The sequence below is a fragment of the Rhinolophus sinicus genome, linkage group LG15, assembly GCF_036562045.2.
Source record: "Rhinolophus sinicus isolate RSC01 linkage group LG15, ASM3656204v1, whole genome shotgun sequence".
NCBI classification, from domain to species: Eukaryota; Metazoa; Chordata; class Mammalia; order Chiroptera; family Rhinolophidae; genus Rhinolophus; species Rhinolophus sinicus.
In genome coordinates this window covers 29,788,835-29,807,875 of record NC_133764.1, presented here as the reverse complement: position 1 = coordinate 29,807,875, position 19,041 = coordinate 29,788,835, and the positions used below count along the sequence as shown (strand labels likewise).

At 52.9% G+C, this 19,041-nt stretch overlaps 1 protein-coding gene and 1 long non-coding RNA gene across 2 annotated transcripts in view; one reads left to right on the top strand and one right to left on the bottom strand.

Moving 5' to 3' along the window:
* Window positions 1-11,487: 11,487 nt before the first annotated feature.
* LOC141568869 (uncharacterized) lies at window positions 11,488-13,711 on the bottom strand. The gene is made up of 5 exons (XR_012492104.1): window positions 13,608-13,711; window positions 13,098-13,217; window positions 12,370-12,611; window positions 12,151-12,281; window positions 11,488-11,927 (listed from the first exon to the last, which is right to left on the bottom strand). It is a non-coding gene; the product is annotated as an uncharacterized LOC141568869 (long non-coding RNA).
* Window positions 12,787-19,041, top strand: part of CACNG4 (calcium voltage-gated channel auxiliary subunit gamma 4) — a 55,352-nt gene continuing 49,097 nt past the window's right edge. Inside the window, exon 1 of the mRNA XM_074319803.1 lies at window positions 12,787-13,318. Coding sequence (XP_074175904.1) covers window positions 13,099-13,318 — 220 coding nt within the window. The 5' untranslated portion in view covers window positions 12,787-13,098. The remainder of the gene's footprint in view (window positions 13,319-19,041) is intronic.

The following is a 19,041-nucleotide window of genomic DNA, read 5'->3' as shown; positions in this document are numbered from 1 at the left end:
AATGTACCCATTCACCCACCACCCTGCAGTTGGCCCCTCACTGCTGCCCTTCTCCCCCATACGTGGGTTGCCATTGCCCATGAACCCCAAATGCACTGTCAAGAATCACCTCTGAGTTCACTCTCCACCCTGATACCTTCAGTGACCCCTGTTGGCTCAGGTGAGTGGATTCCACTCTCAAAAATGCATGTAGATAAAAATCTGAATTTACAATGAGAGACTTTTAGAAGATGGTTACTCATTACCGCAGGACCACAGCACAGAATCTCTTTAAAAAGAATGTTTCTGGGAGCATTTTAATACAAGAGCTGGTGGACAACTCTGAGAGGCACAGGAGGCATTCTCTGACAGGTGTGGAACATGCCGCCCACAGGAGCCAGCCACGAAGGCGATGGAAATGGGGAATCAGGATGGGGAAGGGAGCTCATGGCACAAACTGAGGCAAACCTGCAAAACGTCATATTATGCTGGGAACAAGAGACATTTCACAATATTGTCCCATAATTCTATTTGGACAGCTCCTTCTAACCAGGTAGCTTTTTTTCTTTTTCTTTTTTTTCTGTTCTCCTCTTTCTATGTTTTTATTCTGGGGGAGAACCGGGACTGGTTGCTACAGCAACCAATTTATTTCTGCAAGTGCATTTTAACTTTCATCAGACATTTCGCTTTAACTGGGAGTTTTTCCTTCTGGGGTGGGTGGGGGTCTGACCTTGGCCAGTGCGCTCTACTAAGCCCACCCTTCCCCTTCTGCTGTCTAAGGGTTAACGCACATATTTACTCTGTAGGGGGAAAAGCAAACTTTAAAAACAAGGCTTTTGGAGGAAAGAGGAAAAATAAAATAAAATAAAATAATTACATTTCCAAGGCTGCTGTCATGAGATAAACTTGTGGATCCCAGGAGAAGTGTGCAGGGTCTTCTTTACTCCTTCCTCCCCCATATGGCTCAGGGAAGTTATTCATGATCTTTCCATTCAACACATATTTATTGATCATTTCTATATTCCAGGCCCTATGTGAGGTGCTGGAGAGTTAGAATTGAATAAAACAGATGGCCACTGTCCTGCTGGGGTTTGCAGAGAGTGGAAAAGACAGTCATTAAACTTGTCAACCCTCAAATCACTTTGTAAATGTGAAGCTAACAGCTGAGAAGAAAGGTACATACGGAAGAAGAAAGAGGCACTCTATCCAGAATGGGTGGTCTGGAAAGGACCTCTCTGAGAAGGTGACATTTCAGTTGAGCGAGACCAAGAGATTGAGATTGAGACCAAGTGTTGAGACCCATGAGTAGAAGGAAGAACTTTCTAGATAGACAGCTAGCCATTTGTGTGACAGCCCTGAGCTGGACAAGAGCTTGGAGTCTGAGGAAGGAAAGGTGGCCAGCATGGCCAGCTTCTCAGGGCTGAGGGAACCTGAGCTGACACAGAGCTGCAGGCAGGGGCCAGATCCCACAGGCAGGCCACGTTCAGGGGCTCCTAGTTGATCCTCAGTACTTAGAAAGCTAAGACCTGGTTTCCAGGGGAGTGAAACATTAACATTTGTACAGATTCCTCAGCTACCTGCGGAGGGGAGAATGAGGGAGATAAATTAGAGGGGGTTTTGCTCATCCAGAGCAGAGAGGATGGTGACCCGGCCAGTGGGAAGCAGCAAGACACAGCGGAGGAAGTGCACAGGTTCGTGTGTGCTGTGGAGGTGACACTGGCAGAACTCACGGGTGGGTTAGCTGTAGGGGTGGGGGTGTAAGGCGACAGGCAGGCTTGTGGCCTGAGCAATGGGCCAATGGTGATGCCATATGAAGGTGATGGAGCAGGTTTGGAAGGAGAAAATAGGTTTCGTGGTACCTGCACTCACCTCAGAATCCTCATCACTCAATCCCCTGAGTCAGTCTGTCTCCATTGGAGAGGAAGCTCCATGAGGGCAGGTCACCCCTACTCTGGCCACTGCTGTGTTCTGAGCGGTGAATCTAGTGCCTTGTACTTGCTGGCCCTCCAATGCCCATTGTATTTGTTTCCTAGGGCTGCTGCTACAAATTACCATGGACTGGGTGGCTTAAAACAACACACATTTATTTTTTCACATTCTGGAGCCTAGAAGTCTAAAATCAAGGTGTCAATGGGATTGGTTCCTTCTGGAAGCTCTGAGGGAGAATCTTTTCCATGCCTCTTCCCTTGCTTCTCGTGGCTGCTGGAAATCCTTGTCATTCCTAGACTTGTCGCTGCATCACTCCCTTCTCTGCCTCTGCCTTCACATGGCCTGCCCCTCTGTGGGTCTCCCCCCATCTCTTGTAAGGACACTTGTCATTGGACCGAAGGCCTATGCTAATTCTGGATGATCTCATCTCAGGATCCTTATCGTGATTACATCTGCAAGGACCTTTTTTCCAAATGAGATCCCCTTCACAGGTTTCAAGGGTTAGGACACGGACATATCTTTTGAAGGGCCACCATTCAACCCACTATGTCTGTCAACTGAGGAAATGAATGAGTGTATCATACTTACTCTTCATCATCACTTGTCAAAGAGAATGTGACCAGCCCAGGACCAGACACCGGTAACAGCCTGATTGAATATTGTTGGTTGACTGCAGAACCACGTGTAACTCAAACACTCTGGCAGAAGGCAAACGCTTTGCTTTTCAACCAGCCTTCTTGTCAGATTGTTTGTATTCACCATTAGTCTCTCTAAGTTGGGTATCTGGAAATGTGTCCAGAACACAGCATTTCAGGTGGCACTGACTCACAGTCCATATACCGGAGAGAACCTGAATTCTAGTTAAAGGCAGGCTTCACATTCCAGAGGTAAACATCAATCCAGCTTATGGTTGAAGCCACTCTTGTGCCTCTTCCTGCCAAGATGGAGACCGAGGCGTGAGCACCATGTCTGAGCAGGGGCTGCAGAGCCCAGCCTCCAGGCCCTCTCAGTCTCTATCTCCTTCTGGAAGCAGTTAATATTTCCAACATCTGAGCAGGAGGCAGGTTGTGATGGTTAATTCTATGTGCCAATTTAACTGGGCTAAGAGATGCTCAGAAGCTGGTAAAAGATTTTTTTCTGGGCGTGGCTATGCAGGTATTTCTGGAAGAGATTAACATTTGAGTAAAGAAGATGGTCCTCATCAATGTGGGTGGGCATCATCCAATCCGTTGAGGCTGGACTAGAAGGAAAAAGTGGAGGAAGGGCGAATTCTTTCTCTTCTTGAGATGGGATGTCCAAACTTCTCCAGCTCTCAGACGGCAGAGCTCCTGGTTCTCGCGCCTATAGAATCAGACTGAATTATGTAATACCGCCGGCTTTCCTGTCTCCATCTTGCAGATGGCATATCGTGGGACTTCTCAGCCTCCGTAATTTTGTGAGCCAATTCCCATAACATATTCACGTACCTCTATCTATTGGTTCTGTTTCTCTGGGGAATGCTGACCAATACACAGGCCAACAAGAAATGCTGCTCCAAATGTCTTGTTCAAGATCCCTGGGACCTCCCATCCTGTGCTTGGGGCAGACATCTCATTACACACACCATAATTCACACACGGCCTTCTTTCCACACTCCAACCGGCGCTGAAGGCCCCCTTCTATTGTGATGGCACCAACTATGGAAACTAAAGGGTGTCAGCTGCTAAAGAGTATGGGGGAGTTGTCCGTGTGCCCCCCTCTCCCAGCAGAGAGGTCCCAGAACAGAGGGCACCTTCTGCAGGGTACACGGGGCCTTCCAAGGTCTCAGAACAAGTCTGTTTTTTTAGGTTAACCACAGGCACCCACACTTACATTTAGGAACCCAACTTCTCCCTGCCCAAGACAAGTCCTCCGAAGGTTTTGTCTTCTGGAGACCCTGCCCCAGCCTAGTTCCTGCCCTCGCAGACCATCCTCCCTTCCATCTGCTGTGATCCAAGACAGGCAAGAACCAGGCCCCTCAGTCAGGCAAGTGACCTCACACGAGGGCCGGCTGGAAGACACGTGCTGACCCCAAAGTCCAGACACTCATGGAGCAGGGAGCAGCAGCTTCTCTTTCCAGGGTGCACAGCGGTAGTACTGCCGGAACTAGGACTGTCAGGAGTGCGGCCAGGACGCCATCCTTAGGTGGTGAGTTTCTTTGAAAATCAGACCTGAGAAGGGCCCCTTTCATGGGGGAGGCCCAGCACCGCTGACGGTATTGGCCAGCCTTCAAACACCCTATTTCCCCAAAGCTGAGTCCCTCTGGGAGACCGGTGCCCCACCCCCTGGGTCTCCCCGCCCTGGATGTGCCACTCTTTTCTTGTTACGTGGGCACCACACTAACTTGTTCGCTCCTCAGCCTCTAGGGCCTCTTTACTCTTCTCCCAGGGGCTCCCCTAAAAGCCACATTAGCCTGTGCTCCACTCGTAATAAAGTCCCAAGGCAGCTTAGTTTAAAGGCACAATTATGCATTATGGATGAAGGGCAGCCTGACGCCTGCTCTGGCTTCCATCAGCGGTCCAGCCAGGTCTATCCTCCCCCCGAGCCACAGGACAAGCCAAGGCAAGGAGCCTCTCAGTGCCAGCAGCCCTGGAAGGAAGCACCAGCCCTGGCGGCTCTGCTGGGATCACACTACAAATTGACGAATGTTAATGACTTGTATCCCCCATCTGCTAGCAGCAATCACTAAGGTGCCCCCAAAGGCTGCAAGTTTGGGGCTAGTTCTTTTCTTTCTTTTCCCTTTTGCCTTTTCTCAAACATTTATGAAGAGATTTTCCATTTATCCTGACACATCTTCTCCACTGTGGGTGTCAGCTGGGAGGGCTTAGACAACAAACCCCAGAAGGTATTTTCCCCAAAGCAGCATCTGGCTCCATTGGCAAGTGCAGCGGGTGGCTTGCTGGGAACTGGCCGAGGCAGATGGAGGAGGAGTCGCCGGCAGGCAGCCACACGGCCCCCTGGCCAGCTGGCCAGCTGGGTGATGGGCTCTGGGATGCCCCAGGGGGGCGGGGCATTCCAAGAGAGCAGGGTGCAACCACCATGTGACATCCCACAGCATCAAGGCTCTCCCATGAGCCAGGGCACAGCACCCACGTGAGGGTCCCCCACCTGCCTCTCATCCTTCAGGCCCTCTGGTCTGATGCCAAAGCTCTCTGGCTCGCCCAGGTAGTCCACCTGGGTAATGACAGTTCCCCAGGGCAGATTCCAGTTACCAGTGGGGCAGGGTGCTGACTCGGTCCTTGCATCCCCAAGCTGTCCCCTTCTAGGAGGCCTGCTGGAGGCAGAGCCAGAGCCCTCTCTGTTCTCCCTGATGGGCCTTTCCCACCCTCTGAATGAGAAGGTAGACAAATGGCAGGACAGCATGACCCGTGCTGGGGGCAAGGGTCGTTGGCTGGGTCGCAGGGCTACAGGTGACAAGAGAGCCTCAAGAACCTCCCAGATCACGCTAGCTTAGCAGCTGCTTTCCCTGCTCGCCCTGGGGACACAAACCAGCCCAGCTGATGCCAGGAGGCCCCAGCCCACCGTCCCTGTTAGTTAACACAAAGACTGAGCCAGGCTGTATGGGCTGTCTATGAATTCAGTTGAAAACCACTTTCCAAGAAAACTTGGGTCCAAAGGCATCATGGCCTTGTGCCCTGGTTATTTCCCAGACTGTAAATTAGAAATCATTTGGGAACTTCAAAAAATATCAATGCCTAGGCCCCGATCCAGAGTGGTCAGAATATCTGAGAGAGAGGCATATGTTTCTTAAATCCCCCTAGGCTATTTTCAAGGGTATCCAGGGTTGAAAACTATTGAGCTATGGGAAGAATGTACTCTCTGGAGACAGTCCTAGACTGGAATTCTAGCTCTTTTGTTCACTGTCTGTGACCTTGAAAAAGTTACTTGCCTTCTCTAAGCCTCAGTTTCATCATCTATAAAATGGGGATAACAACATCTTTCTTGTTGTCAAGTGCCCGGCCATGGGACTGTTCAATAAATCAGAGCTGCTCCTACTCACATTGTACCATGAACCCATCTTCTGGGACAAGAGCTTCTTGAAGCTGAGCCCACAAAGGAGCCCAACAGGCAGCGGGGCGGGGAGCTGGGGTCAGTTCTGTGACCTGCAGAGCTGCCTCAGGGCCTCTCCTCTGGGCACAGAGTCTGAGAGTGGGCAATTCAGTCACCCGGCAGGTGCCACATCCCAGGTGACAACACTCTGCAGATGCAGCATCAGTCAAAGTGTATTTTCCCTTGAATTTTGAAAGATCTAAAGCATTTAAAATATCTCCTCTAAGAAGTCAATTCATTTTCCATCCCCTGTTTATCTGGAAATGGTCTGTTATCAGATGCAGCCGAGTGCAGAGCCAGATGTGAGTGTCTGAGAATTCGCTCTGCCTGGTGCTGCCGAGGGCTGGGGGGTGGGGGTGGGGGGCAGGGAGATGGAGAAGGCCCTGAGGGGAACAGCAGCCGTGCCAGGGAGCAGACACGCCTGAGAAGATCCCAGTGATTTTGCAGACCACTTGAAGAGGACCCCAAAATTCTAGTTCACCATTCATCCGTGCAATAAATATCATTTCTTATTCATATCACGTGCTGCTTGCAGAGACATCTGCTGATGTCAGACCACCTTGCCTGGGTCAGCCGGGGCCACACACCTCACACAACATCTTCAGCTTTCATAACATTTCTATGAGGGTGGGCTCTACCACGCCATGCCACAGCTGAGGAGGGTTGAGTAGCTCGCTTTAGCTGTGTCCTCTACACCACCGGCTGTCATAAGCCCCGTTCTCCAGCCACGAGAAGATTTCAAAGAGAGTTTTGGCAATGGACAGCAATGCTTTTAATTAAGTATTTATCACCCAGAAGATCCACATTTACAGGTTCCCATGGGGATAAAAATGAACCAACAGAGAGGGTCCCACTGAGGAATATCCAATATTTCTGGTTTGGATAAGTTCTGGTGATGGTCTCTATTACAAAGGAAGCTTGCATCTGGTGGAGGCAGGGATTGTCAATAGATGAGCCTACTGAGTAATGAAGTTAATTGTTAGGGAGTATTAATGAGCAAGATAATTAAAGCTACCATTTATTTGTACATACTTCAATCAAAATTGGAAGCGTGGGTTCTGGCGTCTGACTGTTGAGGTTCAAAAGCCTGGTGCTTCTGAAGTGCTGAATAAACATCAGCTATTAGCATTATTGTGTCCATGCCCCGCCTGGACTTCTTTAATCTGCACAACAGCCCCATGAGGCAGGTGTTTGGTTCCCCATTTTACCAAGAGAGGTGCAGCCACTAGTCCAAGGCCACACAGCTGCAAATGGCAAAGCAGGACTAGAAACCTGAGTCAACCTGAACCCAACGACCTCCCCTTTCCTGTTTGTAAGAAAAGGCCTTGGACAGAAAAGCAGCAAAGACCCAGCAGCTCTTTCAATAGCAAAGTGAACGGGAATAGCTAACCGAGGAGGCAGATGCAAATATTCGATTAATATCCATGATTCAGAAACACATCTGCAGTATAAAGCAAATGCTCCAACCCAGCAGCAAACACGGCTCCAAGAGGCCCACGAGTAGCGGCCGCCTCCATCCTCCAGCAGGCAACGGAGAGCCCCGGGAGGCAGGAGATGAAAAGGAAGGTACAGTTCAGAAGTCAGAAGTAGCCAGATGTACCCTGAACCAAACCTTTCATTCCACAGCCTGGCACTTTGCAGCAAAGTTCTGCATGAAACGCTGCCTTTTCTTCCAGCTCCTGCACAAGGCTGTTATATTTTAGGAATTAAAAGCTCCGCTTTGGTAAAAGCACACACGATACAGGTTCCTTGTGGAATGCGCTGTCATTGACCATCTTCCCCACCCCCATTTTCAAATGTTCCTGCCGATTCCTTCTTGGCGTGTTCTTCTCAACCCTTTGAGAGTCAGCTGGGTTTTAGAGGCTGGCTGTGGACCAAGAAACCTCTGGACCTGTTTGTCCTGTTGAGTGTTTTGAAAAGAATGTTCTCAGAATAACCGGCTAACTATCAAGCGTGCTGGGCCGGAAGCTTTGGCCAAGCCAGGCCGTTAATATCAATACGCTCATCGTCAGGGCTGGTGCCAGAGCAAATTCTAGTGGGGGAGATGGCCCAGCATGGCACCGAGCACAGCCCCTAAAGGGATCAGTTTTGGAAACACACAGGTCTTGAATAAGCCCACACGGACTTCACTCCAGGACAGTTTTGTTCACTGTTTAACACTGATAGCAGGGCGCTGCACTCTCCTTCCAACAGTAAATGGAAAATGCCCAAGAGAGGGTAGCAGCCGGAGGCCAGAGCTGTCTCAAAGAAGCCACCTGGGCTCAGGGGCTGCCCTTCTCCTCCTCTCTGGCCAGTCCTGGGGGTAGGAGTCAGGAGGGACAGGTGGGTGTCTTCCTAAGGCTGACTGATGGCTTCCAGCACCTACCATCAGCCCAGCTCACCCTACCTGCCCAGGAAACAGGAGTCTGCTCCATCCCACCTGGGTTGCAGATGCAGCCCTTTCCTAACCTCTCCACCCCCACATGACTTTGATAGTCGTTTGAACCTGATTTCATCTGGAAAGAGGAGAGGGGGAGGAAGCAAATGTGGCTAGACTGGGAAGACCCCAAGCCACTGTACCCTCTGGGGAGTGGGGTGCCGTGTAGTCGCTGACAGAGCCTGGCTGTGTTCCAGGCAGAGCTGCGTTCCAAGCCCAACTCAGTCACTTACTCTGTTGGGCTGCACGTTCATCTTCCACAGAATGGGAGGGAGTAAAGGCCTCCACCTTTGCTGGTTGGTGCCATGATTAAGTGACATGCACACAGAATGACTGGCACTCAAACGGGTAAATGCTGTTCCCCTTCCCTCTGCACTTCCAGGGGAGGGCCTGGTGTGGGGATGGTGAGTATGCCACTGCTTTATTGTGGCAGGGCTGACAAAGAACACCGTATATCCAGCTCCAATCACCTCGAATGGGATGTAAGTGATAAGGAAATGAAATAGAATAAACTTGAACACATAAAGCCAAGAAGCGTTTTGATTTTCATGCTTCCTCAAAGGAGCGTACTGAAAAAATTGAAAAAAGTCATTCTTGCAGTGCATAATCCGATGGGGGGGTGGGGGGGAGGAAGGCTGTCAGTACCAAGTCTGGAGGCATTCTTCTTGGATTCTGAGCAGCTGGGATGGGTTGCAGATAAGGTTTCCACACTGAGCCAAGCCCCGGAACCTCCTAACACTCATCCTCAACCCTGTGCTGCAGAAACTCAGAATCACTCTTTATGTCTAGTCACCCGAGATCTCTCCCAAGCTCCCCAAATCCCCCCACTAAGCCGTCTGAAATCAGCCGAACCATCTGCTTTGGGCATGAAAATGATATATTACCAAAAGTTGCCACCCAAAGGTCATTCTTTCTGGAGGACAAAGGGGGGGAAACAAAGCTTTTAATAAAGGCTTTCAGAGCCGCCACAGAAAGCGACTATGTTCCCTAGCTGGCGAACGGCCTCTCCCTTCCATCTCCCTATGACTGCAAATGCAGCTTCCTGGCTGCTGTGACATGCACATTACACAGCACCAGCAGCCTAATACCGGATTCCTCTCCCACTGCCGCCGCCCAACCGCTTACCCTGGAGTTGGGATCATCTGAGGGTTCTGAGCTCATTAAAGCTCTGTCTTCACAGCCAACGTAAAGTGAAGAATCGTGGTAATTATCTAAATGATCCCAGGAGGGGGAGAGAAACCACTTTGTGTTGAAAAGACAGCTTTGGAGCACAGGTCCAAATATCTCCACCTTCTCAACTGTCCAGAGAGGTAATATGTATGATGATGTCCCCTCCCCCAACAGTAAAACTTATTGCCGAGTGGCTCCCTGGGGGGAAGATGCCAAGTGTCTCTCTGGCTCCAGAACAAGGCCAATCCAGAGCCTCCCCCAGAACAAGCAAAGGACACACCCCTCACTCAGACCTGGAAATGTCACCTGGGAGAAACTCCTGGGACCTCAGGCAGCAGTTAAATACTGCCATTTAGAGTTCTCTAATCTGGCTGAGCAGAAACTTCCAGATTTAAATTGTGCTTGCCCAGGCATTATGAATAGTCCCAGACAGTCTTGAGTTTGTTCCAACTCCCTTTGCCGGCGGGCCAGTCCTTATTGGGCTCCACAGTATACACCTTCACAAGCTCAGGACTAAGCATGGCTGCCAGTCGGGTGTCTACAGGAAGAAAGGCAAATTGCCAAGGCCCCATTGGAGTCCCCGTCCCCCAAATTAACGGGCAATAATAACAACACTGTCAAGTGTACTTGACAAGGACCAATAGGCAGTTTAGTGTTCTTGAAAAACCCTGGCTGTGAAGTCACCGGGATCTGAGCTGGGATCTTCTAGGTGTGAGGACTTGAGCAAGTTACTCACCTTCTCTGTGCTTGGAGTTTCCAGGTGTTGTAAGGGGGTAAGAGTGAGACTGAACAGAAGATGTAACATCCATCCCCGAGACGTGTGTGACTCACTGTCTCCATACAAGGTACAAAAGGGAGCATGTACCACTTCTTTCTCAATGGTTGCTAAGTGTACGCAGTGTGCAGGGCTACCTTATTGAACCCTCAAAACAACTCTGCAAGGGAGACTGGAGCGGTGTCTTCCTCCTAGGTAGTTCTGGCTTGTCCCAAATCACCCTGCTAGTTAGTTGTGGAGCCAGCAGGACACGGCAACTGTCTTGGCTCCTAGTCCAGTGCTCTCTCCTCTGAGAATGGAGGGTGGGAGCTGGTCTCACAGGACTCTGATGAACGAAGATTTCTGTTCTATCTCCACGGGATTAATGTGAGGACCCATTGCTTGGAGGAGGGCCCCGCCACACAGGTGCCATCTCCGAGTGACCACCAAGGTCACTTAGGATGTCAGTTTCACACCACATTTCATGGCACCCTAGATCCACAGAGGTGCTTTGGGGGTTGCAAGGATTGGTGTGGATGGGTGGGTACAGGTACTCTGGGTCCCCCATGCAACCAGAGTAATACCAGCTCTTACCTACAAGGCTAACTGGTGGGACACATGGTCTGTTTACGGTGGGCTTCTGTTTAAGATTTAATATGAAGCAAAGATTTGTTCCTTGAAGGAGGAGGGGGAGGAGGAGAAAGAGGAAGAGAAGCAGGGGGACGGGGAGATGAAAAGTAAAAGAAAGAAAGAAACAAAGCAAAGCTTGAGATCCACTTTTCTGGGCGCTTCTGAGAACAGAACCCAGAATTTATCCTTGTGGATATTAGGGATAGAGGTCGGCAGCCCTGTTCTGAGAGATCCAGCCTGATTTCTCACACCTACTGCATGCCTTCAGGCACACATTAGACACCTGCTGTGTGCAAAACGCTGGATCAGGTGGTGGGTGGAAGTTAACATAGAGGTGATGACTCTTGTCCTTTGAGCCTTTGAGGAAGCAGAACAGACACCTCAAAGGCAGGAAAAGGGGACCAACAAATGCTAATTAATGCAGCCAGTCTGGTCCTTGGGCTATATTGCCGGAATTTTCTCCCTTTTATTTATACGCTCTATTTCTCCCAACCAGACTGTAATTTTCTAGGGGGGCAAGGAACACCTCTCACTCAGCAAATATTTCTTAAGCATTTGTCATATATGTCAGGTACGGGAAAGATTCACAATCTCGTGGGTGAGAGAGTAATTCCAGCATGGGGTCACCGATTTTTTCTGGGTAGTGGGGGCCAGGGAAGGTGACACAGAGATGAAATTTAAGCTACATCTTGCAAGAATAGCAGCTCTCCATATTCCTTTCACTTGCCTGGGGGGTCCAGTGCCACACCCCACAGGAAACCAATCAGCAATGCCAACATGAGGTTAGGAGGGAGGAAGAACCGGCAGCTACACATCCAAGTGTTGGTCTCTGAGGGCCTCCTGGAGGGAACTTTGGAGCTGGCTTTCCATGGAGGAGGAGCCTGGGTTGGCTCTGAGGGGAAGGGAGTGTATCCAGGTTGAGATCATGCCAGCAGCAAAGGCAATTAAGTGAAGCCAGCAGAGCTTGAGTCTGAAGCTGGCCTTGAAGGGGAGGAGGTGAGGGAAAGCCAGTTAAGCTCGAGTAGAGTGAAAGGCAAAAAGAAATAAAGGTATTGGAGAGGGAGATGGGAGAAACAGCTAGGATGCTGGTACCGTCCGTTTGAATCTAGTACAAGCAGGGTGTTCCTGGCCTCACAGTAATATGCCATCAAAAATGTAATAATGGGGGTGGGCCCCCCCTTTCAACCACAGCCTCACCGCCTACCTATAAAACAGGATCCTAGGTCCTTCTCAAAAGACCTCTGGCTGACACCTCTCTTCTGCTTCCACCCCAAAGTCTGAGTTCTCCCAGGCCCTGCCTGCAGGTCCGGAGGCGCTGCCGGAGACAGGAGCCACCTAGGTGCGAGAGGAGAGTGACCCTGGCCTGTTTGGCCTGCGATGTCTCCCAGCGGTGACTCACATCTGGGGCTTCTGGAAATCTGACCTGAACTCTCCCACACTCGCTCCTATACGTTCGTCGCCAGGTAAAGGCACGGATATGTACCTGGGGGAAAGAAGGGACACCCCCCACAAACACACCACACATTAAAGAGTCCCCTGGGCCGTCTAAGGGGAGGCTGGGTGTCCTGGGTTGGGTAAGAGAGGTGGCTGGAAACGCGGTTTCTCTTCGGTCCTCCTGGGGCACCCGTGCCGCGGCTTCTTTCTCTCTAATAATGTGAATGAACCCTGGGAGAGGGAGAGAGAGAGCGCGAGCGCAAGGAGGGAGAGTAACGCGAGCGGGGGGGGGGAGAGGGGAAGAACGGGGAGCGCAAACCCGGGTGGGGGCCGCGGCGCGAGGGGCGGGGCCGAGAGGAGCCGGGTGCGGGCCGGGAGCGCGGCGGCGGCGGGCGGAGGCGCGGAGGGCGCGGGGCGGAGGCGCGGAGGCGCGGGCCGAGCGGGGAGGGCGGGCCGAGAGGGAGGAGCCCCCTGTCGCCGCCGCCAACCTGCCGGGCGGCCCGCGCAGCCCTCACTCGCCGCCGCGCCTCGGAGTTTGAGCCCCGGCGCGGCCAGAGCGCAGGCACGCCCGGGGCGCCGGGTTGGAGCGCGCAGCGCGGCGCCGCCCCCCGGCCCTCGGCCCCCCAGCCCGGGCGCCCCCGGAGCAGCGCGTGGAGGGAGGAGGGCGGGCGGGCGCGGCGGGCCGGGCCGGCGGGCGGCGGACTATGAGGCGCCCACCATGGTGCGATGCGACCGCGGGCTGCAGATGCTGCTGACCACGGCCGGAGCCTTCGCCGCCTTCTCGCTTATGGCCATCGCCATCGGAACCGACTACTGGCTCTACTCCAGCGCGCACATCTGCAACGGCACCAACCTGACCATGGACGACGGGCCCCCGCCCCGCCGCGCCCGCGGCGACCTCACCCACTCGGGGCTGTGGCGGGTATGCTGCATCGAAGGTACGGCTGGCCCCGGTAACCCCGCTACACACACACACACACACACACACACACACACACACACACACTGCCCCGGGCGCCGGCCGGGCAGGGGGTGGGCGCGGCACTGACTCCGCGCGAGACACAAAGGAGCCGGAGCGAACGGGCGGGTCCCCTCGCGGCCAGCTGTGTGTATCAGTTCGGGGTCCCTTCCGGCTGAGGACCCCCCAACACACCGATCCCACAAACTCTCCACTAGCACACGCACACCCCCTCGCACACAGACACAATGAAACACCCCGAAACTCACGCGCGCGCGCCCTGCCGGACACCGAACCGATCCCGAGGGGCCGCGCTGGCGCCCCCGGGGGAGGTGGAAGCTGACGAGGGGGCGGGAGGAGGCTGGGGTTGGGGGGAGCGATCGGGAGAGGAGGGGAGGGAGGAGGGGGAGGGGTTGCTTGGCAACCGGTGTCAGTGCGATTGCTATGGGAACTGGCCATCCTGGGGCGGGGCCGGCCGGGGGCGGGGAGCGCCGGGACCGCTCAGCGCTAGCTCCAGGCCCAGACCGAGGGGTGGGGGTGGGGGTGGGAGCTGGGCTCCTAGCGGGTCTGGGGGTGTCGGGTCGCCTGAGCCTGACGCCGCCGAGACCCTGCTCCATCCCCTACTCTTCCACGGGGCTACTTGTCTGCTCCTCTCCGCTCGGTGTGGAGAGGAGGGAAGCGACACCCAGTCGCCCTCCGACTGGGGCAGCGAGCCCTCCGTGGTGGCCCCTGGGCAAGGAGGCTGCGGGAGACTCCGCAGAGAACTAGAGTGTGCAGGGGCTACCGGCGGACCGGGAACAGCCTGGAAGGGGCGTGGCCGCCGGGTCGGGTCAGGAGGGGCGGGGCGCCGCGACCCCCAGGTGCGCTAAGAGGCCGGGTAGTAAGTAGGTGTTGTACGGTTGGGATGCCTTCAGGTGCCGGAATTGGGTGCCCCGAGACTGGGGGGACCGCTCCCTCGGGGGTAGGGTCCCAGACACCCTCAGTGGCGAAATGCGCCCGACTTCAGCGCCTCCCGGGTGCCTTCCCGCCCGGCTGCCGGACTTGAACTAACAGGTGGTTGTGGAGGGGCCGTCTGGTCCCAGCCAGGTTGTGAATGTGTCTGCCGCTGGGTCTTCGCTTTCAAATTGGAGACAGGTTGGGGGGAGTTGGCAGAGAGTTCCTTTCAAAAATCCTTGGACACAGTTTCTTTGTTTTTCTGTAACCTTTTCCCGTGTGTTAACTCCGCCCATCAGTTGTTGGGGAAGTTCTCCCACACACCTAGCCTTCCTTACCGTAGTTACAACCCCTGCACACAGTTCAGCGTGGTTGGATCTTGGTGGAGGTTGGCAGGGAGCTCTTAAAAAGATGGCTCTTTTCTGGCCGCATTTGGAGTAATCTAAAACGAGGCTTTGTAAAACTGGGTGGGCTTGGTGAGCTCCAACTTGCCCCCTTTCTCTCCCCTAGACCATGCCTGTTCTCATCTGGAATCCTGCCCACCTCTGCCCCCCACATCCTCTCCCAAACTAGGTTGCTTTGCCCGTTGCAGTTTGAAGCTTAATGCCAGGGCTAAGTGGAGTCTTCTAGGAGCAGTAATGTGCAATCAATAGTTTGGGAAACACAGCCGCACAAAGGCTTGGTGGGCCCACGATCACACCCTCCTCGTTTCTTTTGAAAAACATCATTTTTGTCGTACAATTGCTCAGATCATGAACACCTACTCCTTTCATCTGGAGAATGTACCCACGTCACTACCTGCTATGGCACCTGAGTTAGACACAGAGCAGGCTGCAGTGCCCCCTCACAGGCTCCATTGGGCACTGTCCATGTGGCACAGTAAGTCATATCACTGTCAACACCCAAATGTGCATGTAGACTCCAGACCTTCCAGTTTCCCAGGAAATTGGAACTAAGTCCTCCATGCCCGCAAGCCTGGCCTCTACAGAGTGGCTCTGATGCCTCCTTTATTAATTGCTCACCCTAATTAGGATTGACGTGCTCATCAAGAGAGCCCCAAGCTGATCGGGGCCGCTGGCTCTGCTGGCAGAAGGAGGGTGGAGAATTGCCATCTGGGGGACTTCACCAATGCCTCCGTCAGCCTCCAGAACTCAGGGGTTTGAGGGCCAATCCAGACCACCTCCCAGCACTGGCACATCCTTGGATCAACCAAGGGCTGGGAGAGCTGGTTCAGGATTCCTTGTCATGGCTTGAATCGTCATGACCATCCCTCAACCTGGGTGGAAACTGCCAGCTTATCTCATAAAAGCACATCACGGAGCCTGACAGCCATCTGACACCTATGATGCCACCACCTGCCAGCCAGTGTCCGGGCTGAGACTCGGACAACATATTAACCTCAGGCCACTACCTGAAGGCATGGAGAGGCCCTTTCACCTCAGTGTTGGCGTTTGTGTGTGAAATGCGTTATTTCCACCTGTTCTCTAGCAAAGTGCCCCAATGCATTAGAAAGAGAAAGAGAGAGAGAGAGAGAGAGAGAGAGAGAGAGAGAGAGGAAGAAAGAGAGAAGGAGATCAAACCTCAGAGCGGAAACTGAAGAAATACTGCAGGAGGCAGCTAACAAAGCACCAGTTGTGATGGCGGGTTTGCTGGCAACTCACAAACACCGGATTCAGTTTCCTGGTTGTTTCCCATAAATGATGTTGCCAGGCCAGGAGAGCCCAGCCCTCTGCGTATGTAAAGCATCCATGCAGTCTGGCAGGGCTGCATGCAGAGGGATAGCTGGAGGCTGCCCCGAGCCCCACCAGGGCTGACATCACCCCAGTCTCTTTTTGTGCCCCTCCAAAGCCGGGTCTTCCCCTTCTGCCCCTCTGTTGGACCAGTGTCAAAATACTCAAGTGCCCAGAGCCTTGTTCATGTTACCGCATGGCATGCTCACAATGCCCTGAGAGGGCGCTGCTTCACCCCCATCTTTAGGCAGGAAACAGGTTCAGAGACGGGTAAAGCACTTGCCCAGCAGCACCCAGGTAGGAGGCTGCAGGGCCAGATTTGAGCCTTTGTCTCACTACAGAGCTCTTCCCACCGTATCATCCTGCTCTTTCTCAAACAGCTTCTGGGTTGCCATTAAAAATAGAACCAAGTACTTGACTGCTGTGGAGCCCAGCTCTGAGGCTGGGCTGGCGGCAGCCTGGAGGCATTTAGGCATTTAGAAGCAAGAACTACAACTGATACTCAAATTGCATAACACGTGCTCCTTCTCTTCTCTTCTCTTCTCTTCCTTTCTCTCCTCTTCTCTCTATTTCTGTCTTTGTCTCTGTCTGTGTTTCTCTCGCTCTCAATCTGTCTTTCTGTGTCTTTCTCTCCTTCCACCATGTTCTGGATTAGCCTGCCCACACCACAATTAGCCATCTGCTCCCTCCCTCCCTGAGACCCCCACTCATTCTTTTCTTTGATGACACTCAGCCCAAGGCAAGGGACATAGGAAAGGAGTAATAAATCTTTGTAGATGTTTCAATCAAAGGTATCGCCAACCAACATTTGTTCAATCTCGAATGCATTTTGGAACTAGACAAGGTGTACAATGTAAGCAAGCATTGTGGAGCATGTATTGTATGCTAGGGCCAGAAGACCTTGTGACACCTCGGGAGGGGAAGAGGTGACTCTGGGCCCAGATGACAGAGCTCATGCCAGCGTGTCAAAACCCCCATGCACACTCACTGTTAGTGCCGGAGCATTCACTGGGGCTGCTGGAGGCCAGGGTCCACAAGGGACCCAGTCATGGTGCTGTCATCAGGAGAGCTCTGGCCCCAGAATAAACGGTCCTGGCAAAGTTCAGCGTCAGTAGCACCCTGCCCCTTGCATGCCCTCATGTCAGCCATAGATGAAGCTGCCCCCAGCATACTTGCAGCTCTGTCAGAACCTTAAATTTGATACCAGGGGTGGTCCCTGTGCCTGCTTTATGCCAGCTCTGTCCTGGGCGCTGGCAGTGGAAGGTGCAGAGAGATTCTGGACCCTGAGAGGGAGAGGGTCCTTTGCCCCAATCATGCCCACCTCCCTCACCTGGGCAACGTATTTCCCACCAGTGTACCAAGACTATTCACACCATGGCACACAGAGAAAAACAAACTATTATTTTTGCCCCCTGGGGTGAGGGGCAGGAGAGAACAGTCATTAATGACTTGCCAAGGCTCCAGCCCCCAGGCCCTGCCTGGTTGCTCAGGGGGGGGGGGGGGGCTCACTCTTCTAGCACCTGGAACCCTTTCATGGCAGATCAGCTGGGAAGCTCTGCCTTAAGCCACACTCCTGACATCAGACCATTAGGGAGCTTTTGATCCAAATAACATCCTTTCCGCACCAGCTCCAGGCCAGGCACCGGGCTGAGAACCTTTCCTGTCTGTGTTTGCTTTCATTTTCTCCTGCAATAACCCACATGCAGCCTGTCCAATCAGGCCCCGGTGGGTGACAGCAGCCAGAGCAAGCCTCCTTCCCACAGCGCTAGCAAGTCACCGCACCCGCAGGCCTTCCTTTGCCCTCTAGTGTTAATAACAATAACAGCCATCACTTATTGAAGACCTTCATGCAGGACTTACATTATTTCGCGTAATTGCCAGCAACACTTCAAGGTAAATATTAATTATCTGCCTTTTATAAGTGTAGAAAATGAGGCTTCGTGTGGCCATCGCTCCTCAGTGTCAGGATGCCTTCTGCTGTCCGGATTTTGGCGGAGAATGCATCGATGAGCCACGCTTGCCACCAGTCAGGGGCTGTCCTGTATTTGGACCACACAGATTTGGGAAGGGGCAGGAAAGAGTGTTGTCTTCGTTATCTCGGGCAGCATTTACAAAATGCAATAGACTCGGTGGCTTAAACAACAGACATTTATTTCTCACAATTCCAAGATTAAGGTACCGGCCAGTTTGGTTCCTGGTGAGAGCCTGCTTCCGGGCTTACAAACTGCCACCTTCCCTCTGTGTGCTCACATGGCAGAGAGCTAGCTCTCTGGTCTCTTGTTGTAAGGGCAGTAATCCCACCATGAAGAACCCACCCTCAGGACCTCATCTAAACTTTGTCATGTCCCAAAAGCCCCAGCTCCAAACACTGTTGGGGTTAGAGCTTCAACATATGGGTTTGGGGGGGACACAAACATTCATTCTGTGGCAGGGGTGGTCTCCTTTCCTGTTCCTGCTTCATAGCTGGTGCTCAGTCTGCAATCATTGAGGAAGGGGCCCTGGCAGTCCTTTCTTGTGTCTAACTTCCCTTAATGCCCTGCTCTGTCTCTTCACCCGCCTCTGTTCTTCACTCCTTTCACTCTTCTCGTAAGCAAAAATCAGGTCCTTTTAACTGGAACCCCCTGACTTAGTGGGAAGAAGCTGGAGATCCTGGTGGACCCCAGCCTGAGATCTGATTTAATGGCCCCACCACAGAGCTAGCTTTGGAGGCGCTTTCTATCTGAGGCTTCAGCAAGGCTCAGTAGGAAGCCAGCAGCTCTTTAAAAGACACCTCCTGTGTCAGTCCCTTCAGAAGGCCTACATTCTGGGAGTTTCCAGGACATAGTCATGGAAGCGTACAGTACTAGGGGCCTCTGGCCATCAGATCCGAGGTCTCAGAGGTGAGGGAGGCAAGAACAGCACAGCCAAACGAGCTATGGAAGAGCGCCTGGTGGTCCTCTGTTTGCTCATCTGAGTGGGGTCTGGCTGATCTGGAACATTCTTCTCACCTCTGACTTTCTGCCACACGAGCCCCCGAGAGCCATAACTTCTAGTTGAACCA